General features: G+C 33.6%; 2 protein-coding genes across 2 annotated transcripts; both read left to right on the forward strand.

Moving 5' to 3' along the window:
* The first annotated feature begins 435 nt into the window (after positions 1-435).
* Positions 436-2,675, forward strand: LOC114186139 (probable endo-1,3(4)-beta-glucanase ARB_01444). Its single transcript, XM_028074167.1, has one exon. The coding sequence runs from the start codon at positions 436-438 to the stop codon at positions 2,479-2,481; it is 2,046 nt and encodes a 681-aa protein (XP_027929968.1). The 3' UTR covers positions 2,482-2,675.
* Positions 2,676-5,660: 2,985 nt separating this feature from the next.
* On the forward strand, positions 5,661-7,927 carry LOC114186357 (probable endo-1,3(4)-beta-glucanase ARB_01444). Its single transcript, XM_028074425.1, has one exon. It carries the CDS (start codon positions 5,754-5,756, stop codon positions 7,725-7,727), a length of 1,974 nt encoding a protein of 657 aa, XP_027930226.1. The 5' UTR covers positions 5,661-5,753; the 3' UTR covers positions 7,728-7,927.
* Positions 7,928-9,670: the final 1,743 nt, after the last annotated feature.

The following is a 9,670-nucleotide window of genomic DNA, read 5'->3' on the forward strand; positions in this document are numbered from 1 at the left end:
AATGTTAAATATGTTTTTTATCTCTTAACTTTTAATAAAATTTGAAATTAGTAAATTTTGGACTAATTTAGTCTTCTAACTGTAGAAGTGTATAAATTTAGTTATTTTAACCACATTTTATTAAGTTTATTTAAGGTTTCAAATATGTTTCATGATATTATTTCAACTAACATTGAGGTATGAGGATATGTCAAACGGTATAAACAATTTAAATACTATTACAAATGTATTTAAAACATGAAATAAAATTAACAAAATTTGGTTAAAATGACTAAATTCATGTATTTTTAAAGATAAATGACTAAATTAAGTCAAAATTTTTAAAATGAACTGATTCAAATTTTCATTAAAAATTTAGAGATATGAGAAACATTTTAAGCCAATAATAAACATTGTACGTTACAATTTTTTATTGAGATTCTAAAGTCAATCTTCATGCTCTATATATATGTAGGAGGCAACACTCAATATTGCATAAGGAACGATCAATCCCTTGCTCTTCCATACACAATGTCTTCTTCATCTTCTTTTATGTTCCCTCAAACTCAATCCACAGTTCTCCCAGACCCTTCAACCTACTTCTCCTCAAACCTTCTTTCATCTCCACTCCCCACAAACTCTTTCTTCCAAAACTTTGTTCTTTCAAAAGGATCACAACCTGAGTATATTCACCCATACCTCATTCAAACCTCAAAGTCCTCACTTTCTGCCTCATACCCTCTTCTCTTCTTCACTGCAGCAGTGTTGTACCAAACTTTTGTGCCGGATCTCACAATCTCTTCCAGTCAAACACTTCCAACTCAACAAAACCATGTAGTCTCATCATTCAGTGACCTTGGTGTCACTGTTGACATTCCCTCCTCCAACCTCAGGTTCTTTCTCTCAAGAGGAAGCCCTTTTATAACTGCTTCTGTCACATCTTCAACATCTCTTTCCATCACAACACTGCACACCATACTCTCTTTGTCTCCCAGTAATGACAAAAACACCAAGTACACCCTTAAGCTCAACAACACTCAGACATGGCTCATATACGCCTCCTCCCCAATCTATTTGAATCGTGATGGTGCTTCCCAGGTTACATCGAAACCATTCTCCGGCATCATTCGTGTAGCAGCGTTGCCTGATGACAACCCCAACAATGTCGCAATTCTCGACAAGTTCAGCTCTAGCTACCCTTCATCGGGTAATGCAACGCTACACGATCCTTTCCGTTTGGTGTATCAATGGCAGAAGGAAGGTTCTGGGGATTTGCTCATGCTGGCTCACCCTCTTCATGCTAAACTTTTATCACATAATAACACCGGTAATGTCAATATTTTGCGTGATTTTAAGTATAGAAGCATTGATGGTGACCTTGTTGGTGTTGTTGGAGATTCATGGAAGTTGGAAATGAATCCTATTCCCGTGACATGGCATTCTAACAAAGGCGTGGGAAAAGAGTCATACAACGAAATTGTCTCAGCACTTTCCAAGGATGTTCAAACCCTAAACTCTCCAATATCAACGCCATCCTCCTACGCAATTGGGAAACTTATTGGAAGGGCTGCAAGGTTGGCGTTGATAGCGGAAGAAGTGTCTTTTCCAAACGTGGTTCCCACCATCAAGGAGTTTCTGAAGCGGAATATTCAGCCATGGTTGGATGGAACAGTCCAAGGGAATGGCTTTCTATATGAAAAAAAATGGGGTGGACTTGTAACGAAAATGGGGTCAACTGATTCAAGCGCTGATTTTGGGTTCGGAGTGTACAACGATCACCATTACCATTTGGGGTACTTTCTTTACGGAATTGCGGTTCTAGCAAAGATAGACAACGAGTGGGGACAAAAATACAAGCCACAAGTTTATGCACTTTTGTCAGATTTCATGAACTTGGAGCAACAAAACGCTCATTATCCACGTCTAAGGTGTTTTGACCTCTACAGGTTACACTCTTGGGCTTCAGGGGTGACAGAATTTGCAGATGGAAGGAACCAAGAAAGTACAAGTGAAGCTGTGAATGCATACTATTCAGCAGCTTTGGTGGGTGTAGCATACGGAGACAAAAGTCTTGTTAGCGCCGGATCAACGCTATTGGCGATGGAAATTCTTGGTACACAAACATGGTGGCATGTGAAAGCAGAAGACAAGTTGTACAATGAAGAGTTTGCAAAAAACAATAAGATAGTTGGTGTTCTGTGGTCTAACAAGAGGGACAGTGGATTATGGTGGGCCCCTGCTACATGCAGAGAGTGCAGGCTTGGAATCCAAGTGCTACCCTTGTCGCCGATCACTGAGACATTGTTCTCTGATGCTGGTTATGTGAAGGGGCTTGTGGAATGGACATTGCCCTCTTTAAGTAGTGAGGCTTGGAAGGGAATGACCTATGCATTGCAGGGAGTTTATGATAAGCAAACAGCATTGCAGAACATAAGAAGGTTGAAAGGTTTTGATGATGGGAACTCATTCACTAATCTCTTGTGGTGGATTCACAGCAGATAATTAAGGAGTCGTCGTGATGCACCCAACTTTGAACAAATAATGTTTCAACTCAATAATCTATGTTGCAGCAGCATATGCAAACTTCAATCTCATATCAGTTATTGTTAGTTTGTGATTATGGATTTCAATTTGTTGTTCTGGAAAATAAAATATTGTATTCAGACTTTGCTCCTTGTTGCAGTGAAGTTGAATTATTTTCGAGTGTTTTTATCATATCTAAGGCTTTTAATATATGGTCTATAACAACGATTCCAGTCACAATTTTATCTTAGATTATTGAGCTATCACACAAGAGAAAAGAGATTATGTTGAAGACTAAAAAAATAAAAATATTTACTTTAATTTTACGATTTATATGAAGGCATCTTTAGAGAAATTTAAAAGATTATTTGAATTTTTTTATTAACAATGTAAAGAATTTTTTTGTATCAAAAAGTTTGAACCAGTTTCGAATTTTAAGATTAAGGTAATATGTTACGGGGATAAGATGAGAAAGGATTGTGTATATTGTAGGAAAATTTTTGAATTTTTTTTCTATATTTGATGACATTGTTAAGAAGTTATTTCTCGAGTTAGGAAAGATGGTATAATATATCCATTTTTATAATTAAAATTCTGGAACTATTACTATTATAAGTAAAGTTAAGTCGCAATTCGTTGTCGTCACAAATATATCATCAATATTTTCTTTTTTTTAATACATAACTTTTAGTTATAAAATAGGTAGGTCCTCTTCATAAAATATTTTCAATAATATGTTTTACTTTTTTAAATCACTTGATTAATTAATTCATTTAATATATTTTTTAATGGCCAAATATGTTTGAATATTTCTTCAGTATCAACATAAATAAAATAATTTCTAATTACTTCGTGAAAAAAATATTTTATGTGAAAAAAGAATCTTAATGTCTATGTTTTTCTGAAAAAATAATTTATATTTAAATTCATGAAATTAAACAATTAAAAAAATTTAAAGTTGTTTTAGTTTATACAGTTTGAAAAATACTTATATAAAAGTATTGTCAAGAGATTAAATATAACTTAAATTCGATTATGTAATAGTTTAAAACTAACACGATAACATATGTGTTCTCATGTGTTATGTTTTATGAAAGTAGAGTTGGATGGTAATTTATGTGGCTCAATCAATTAACAGAAATTCTTAGAACATGGCACGTTTAAACATTAATCAAAGGCATTCAAAAAAGGGAAGAAAAACAAAAGACATTAATGAAGAATTTTGGTTCCACCGTAAGAATTGGACACATGCTCTGCCTCGTAAGAGTAGGAAGCTCATGCTATAAAATATAATCAATCATTCACACTCTCCAACTTACTCAACACCAAAGAAATCCAAAATTAATAAAGCTAGGTAAACCTCAATTATTATTCAAAAGAAATAAACAATATTTTTTATTAAATATACTTTTTAATTATCTTACATCGTTTAATATTTAAAAAAAATTGAATTCAATTGATCTTTGATCTTTGGTTACATTATCATATAATGTTTAATTTTACGAGCAGGCTATTTCTTTTAAATATTAAAAGATTACATTATCACATTAGTTTTTTATGCGTATAAATGAGAATGGAAGTACTACTTCCGAAGTAGTAATATTTTTCGTTTTATATCAATGGATCGTCTATTTAATTTTCTTGTGTTCCAAAAATATAAATTGGATCGTTTGTGTAGTACTTTGGCTTCACCACATATGTCAATTTCCAGTCATGTGTTGCCTATTGTACTTTATTTTTTCCTCTGTTTTTCATTCTTGTAAAGTTATTTTTAAAATTTGAGATTGAGTGTAGTTTATCTCCACACTAATTATAGCTTGTAAATGTTTAACACTTTACATGTCCACACGAAAATTTGTATTTAGGATCGAATAAGATTAATAAACAATCTTCATCTTACGAATTTTGTAAAATTAGATTACATTGATAATGTTAGAATATCTTTTATAAATTATTTGTTGTTGGGTCTATTAAATTACTTTTTACTAGTTCCAAATTGAATATTAAAATGTTATTTATCCATTTGCAAATGTTTAATTTTGCAATCTCTTAACTCTCGTGGGTGTTTGAGATCAACTTTGACTAGTATACGAGAAACATAATGCTTTTAAGAGAGAGATAATAATTATTTAACAAACCAATGGATTAAATTAGGTTCAAAAGTGAATTCTAAGATGATGCTATATTTTATCTTATTAATTTAATAGACCTCTTTATTGAATTATCAACAATCTGCCTACAAAATTTTAGTCTTTGCAAACTTTGTAAATATTTAATCGTGTAAACAAATGTGATAATGCTTATCCTATATTTAAAAAAACAAATTTAATGCTTACAATCTATTTATTTAACAAAACAAAGTTTTTATGTCGTTTGTATATTTTTTAATGGAAGATAATTACCAAGAGAATATGACAACAAGTATATATAAATTAGAAGAGTGTTCCTTCACTATTACACAGGAAGAATTATGCATTACTTAATTAATTCATAATTAATTAGTTAGGGTGTACTTATCAAGGAATGGAAATAAAAAAGATGTAACTTGTGATTTAATAAATAAAAAGAGAGTCTAAAAAGAAATATAAGTTCGTTAACCAAACGTGTGGGGGGAACATATAATATGCAAGAAGCAATATTATTCAAAGAAAAACAAAATACGCTTCGTACGTACGTACCTTGAAAGAAAAATTATGCAAATAACAAATGATACGAGTTATGGAAAATATAAACTATGTCAGACTAAAAAGTAAACCAAAATCATAATCTGTTCTATTAAGCCCAATAATGCCTTTATTATATGGAAACTGATATTTTGACATTTTTGGATTTCGTTACAACTACTTAGTGATTTTTTTATAATAGTATAATAATTATATTATTATATATTCTTACAACAAGTTATGAAGTAGTTGTACTTAAACTTAAACATACACGTTCTTGTACACGTTGTATCATTGTCTCAAATTAAAAGGAAAAAAAACACAAAAATTTAGCTATAAATATCAACATTTTTTTCATAATGATTAAAAGAATAAGAAAAAATAGTAACACAAGTGTTTTTTTTTTTAATGAAACTAATTTAATAATAAACAGTGTACAGTGGCAGCCGGGCAAAATTATAAATTTATAGATTAGAATCTCTTGGTTCTAAAAGTCAACCATTAAGCCAAGAAAACTCTTATCTTTGCTTATAAAGTGGCTGAGGCCGCGGCACCACACAACGCTGCAAGAAGCAATCACAAACAACAATGTCTTCTTCATCTTCTTTTCTGTTCCCTCAAACTCAATCCACAGTTCTCCCAGACCCTTCAACCTACTTCTCCTCCAACCTTCTTTCATCTCCACTCCCCACAAACTCTTTCTTCCAAAACTATGTTATCCCAAACGGGTCACAACCTGAGTACATTCACCCTTACCTCATCACAACTTCAAACTCCTCTCTATCAGCCTCATACCCTTTTCTCCTCTTCACCACAGCACTCTTGTACCAAGCTTTTGTGCCGGATCTCACCATCTCTTCCACTCAAACACAGTCACACGATCAACGAAACCGTGTAATCTCATCATTCAGTGACCTTGGCATCACTTTGGACATTCCCTCCTCCAACCTCAGCTTCTTTCTCTCAAGAGGAAGCCCTTTTATAACTGCTTCCGTCACATCTTCAACATCTCTTTCTATCACAACACTGCACACCATACTCTCTTTGTCTCCCAGTAATGACAACAACACCAAGTACACCCTTAAGCTTAACAACACCCAGACATGGCTCATATACGCCTCCGACCCAATCTATCTGAACCGTGACGGTGCTTCCGAGGTTACATCGAAGCCATTTTCTGGCATCATTCGTGTAGCAGTGTTGCCTGATCCTAACTATGCGACAACTCTTGACAAGTTCAGCTCTTGTTACCCTTTGTCGGGTGATGCAACACTGAAGGAGTCTTTCCGTTTGGTGTATCAATGGGAAAAGGAAGGTTCTGGGGATTTGCTAATGCTGGCTCACCCTCTTCATGTTAAACTTTTATCAAATAAAAGTAACGGGCAGGTTACTGTGCTGAGTGATTTTAAGTATAGAAGCATTGATGGCGATCTTGTTGGTGTTGTTGGAGATTCATGGGTTCTGGAAACGGATCGTATTCCTGTGACATGGTATTCTAGCAAAGGAGTGGAAAAAGATTCGTACGATGAGATTGTGTCAGCGCTTGTTAAGGATGTGGAGAAGCTTAACTCTTCCGCAATAGGAACAAGTTCATCTTATTTTTATGGAAAGCGAGTTGGGAGAGCTGCAAGATTGGCACTGATAGCGGAAGAAGTGTCTTTTTCAAAGGTTGTTCCCACCATTATGGATTTTCTTAAAGAAGCCATCGAGCCTTGGTTAGATGGAACTTTCGTAGGGAATGGTTTTCTATATGAAAACAAATGGAGTGGACTTGTAACCAAACTAGGGTCAACGGATTCAACCGCTGATTTCGGGTTTGGAGTTTACAATGATCACCATTATCATTTGGGGTACTTTCTATATGGAATTGCGGTTCTTGCAAAGATTGATCCCGAGTGGGGACAAAAATACAAGCCACAAGTATATTCACTAGTGACAGATTTTATGAACTTGGGTCAAAGGTATAGCAGAATTTATCCACGTCTAAGGTGTTTTGACCTTTACATGTTACATTCTTGGGCCGCAGGAGTGACTGAATTTGAAGATGGTAGGAACCAAGAAAGTACAAGTGAAGCTGTGAATGCGTACTATTCAGCAGCGTTGGTGGGTCTGGCATATGGTGATTCAAATCTTGTTGAAACTGGGTCAACGTTAGTGGCGTTGGAAATTCTAGCTGCACAAACTTGGTGGCATGTTAAAGTGGAAGACAACTTGTACAATGAAGAATTTGCAAAAGACAATAGGATAGTGGGAATTTTGTGGGCTAATAAGAGGGATAGTAAGTTATGGTGGGCGAGTGCTGAATGTAGAGAATGCAGACTCGGAATCCAAGTGCTACCCTTGTTGCCTATCACTGAGACATTGTTCTCTGATGCTGATTATGTGAAGGAGCTTGTGGAATGGACATTGCCATCTTTAAGTAGTGAGGGGTGGAAGGGAATGACCTACGCATTGCAGGGAATTTATGATAAGGAAACAGCGTTGCAGAACATAAGAACGTTGACAGGTTTTGATGATGGAAACTCTTACAGTAATCTCTTGTGGTGGATTCACAGCAGATGAGGGATGATGCAAAGTTGCACACGAGTTAATTTCTTGACTAGATAAATTGATCAGCAAAAGTCCAAGGAATTGTGATGCTTCAATTTGACTATTTATCAGTGTTTTCATTTGTAGTAATTTATGAAATTCTGTATCTCGTGTGAAATTGAGTTTTGTGATTTTTCAAGAATGTAATAAAATTTGCAGTTTACAGAGAGGTATTCTAGGGCTGTACAAGTTCAGATTCCTATAATTTTAGGTGATTCTAACATAACATAACTCAACTCACTATTTTTGTGTACGTTTGTCTGAGCTTTGGGAATCAAGTCAAAGGAATGATACTGAAATTCATCGAATCTACAAAGGTAGCAAAATTCCCCTGTAGATATGATTTCATTTTCGTACCTTTTGGTGCTTTAAAAGAGTGTTATTTTGGCAATACAGAGTTTTCAAGGCTGAATTTTTAATATGCAGAAATGAATGCTCTATGAACCGCACAACAACTCTTTATGTAAATAGCAGTGTTTGGTACAATGTCAACTTAAAAAGGGATAAACCAGAAAGGCAAAATCCAAACTTTAGTTATAAAATTTAAATTTTAAGGAGCACAAACCCGTTTTTCTATATATTTTTTTTATTAAAAGAAAAATGCGTAAAGTGGATCTTAGAAGCAAGTGTTTTGACTCCTCCTTAATCACTTCATTTGGACCTTCGAAAAGTATGGATGACCTTAGCTTTAGGCCCTTGGCGGTTCTCCATTAAAACTTAGGTGAACAAAACAAAAAAGGTTCACGAACTGAAATTAGTTTTTGTACCGAAAATACCCAAATTAAAAAGAGTCCAAACTGATTTAATAGTTTGATTTTAACATGTTTTTACTCAATAAAAGATCTAAAATTCCGATGATAATAATAATAATAACAATAATTATAAACGCTACTTAAAATAAATAGGCTATATTCTCAAAAAGCAACGCCCTTTACAAACCATTTATAGAAAAAAATAGTACCTACGTAACTAAAACAAAATGTTTGGTTGGAAAGTGCCAACAAGTAATTAAAGAGGAAACTTATCGTGAAAAAGTATAATTTATATATTTTCATCATATTTTTAAAAAACTTAATGAAAAACAATTATTTTTTTAATTAATGTGCATTGCGCTCTCATAAACAAGACTCTATTTCTTCTGTATTAAATTCTTTTTATTGTATATTGCCAAAGAAAATTATTAATTAAAAAAGGGCTATAATTGTGAGTTTATTAAAACATTCAAATAAAAGAATACATTAAAAGAAAAATTGAAACATCAATAGAGATATTGTTGTGCATGTTAATAAAAATGGTAGGATGTAAGAAGGGTGGTGATTGGATCTTCAAAAAATTCAGGCCCATCACAAATTGATAAAACATTTTAAAATGAAGATTTGAGTTTTTATTGATTCGATCCTTTTTTTCTGTAAGAGATTAATTAAATATTTTTGTCAATTGAATTTTTAATGCTAATAGGGTTAATTCATGAACAAGAGTCAATATCAACAATTGGTGAATAAAATATATAAGTGAGGGGGACAGAGAGCACAAGACAAAGTGGGTTTTTTTTTTATACTGGCTTGATCACCTTCTGTGATCTACGTTCAATCCCCAATCAAACTCTGGAAAAGTGTCCAAAGACATGTAAATGTAAAAGTGGACTCCGTGTCATTCTTATGCCAATGCAAATGCTATGGTATTGCTATGGTTTCTACTACACTAATGAGTATATGAGCCGAACCCACATATAAGGGATTGACACTATTCTTAACCCAAAACCTTAAACCTGCATATAAGAAATTGACACCACTCTTAACCCAAAATCTTAAATCCGCATATAAGGAATTGACACCACTCTTAACCCAAAACCTTAAGGTGATAGGTTTATAGGCATTTATTTAACCTTAAGGTAATAGGTTTATAGACATTTATTT

The sequence above is a fragment of the Vigna unguiculata genome, chromosome 5, assembly GCF_004118075.2.
Source record: "Vigna unguiculata cultivar IT97K-499-35 chromosome 5, ASM411807v1, whole genome shotgun sequence".
In the NCBI taxonomy this organism is placed as follows: Eukaryota; Viridiplantae; Streptophyta; class Magnoliopsida; order Fabales; family Fabaceae; genus Vigna; species Vigna unguiculata.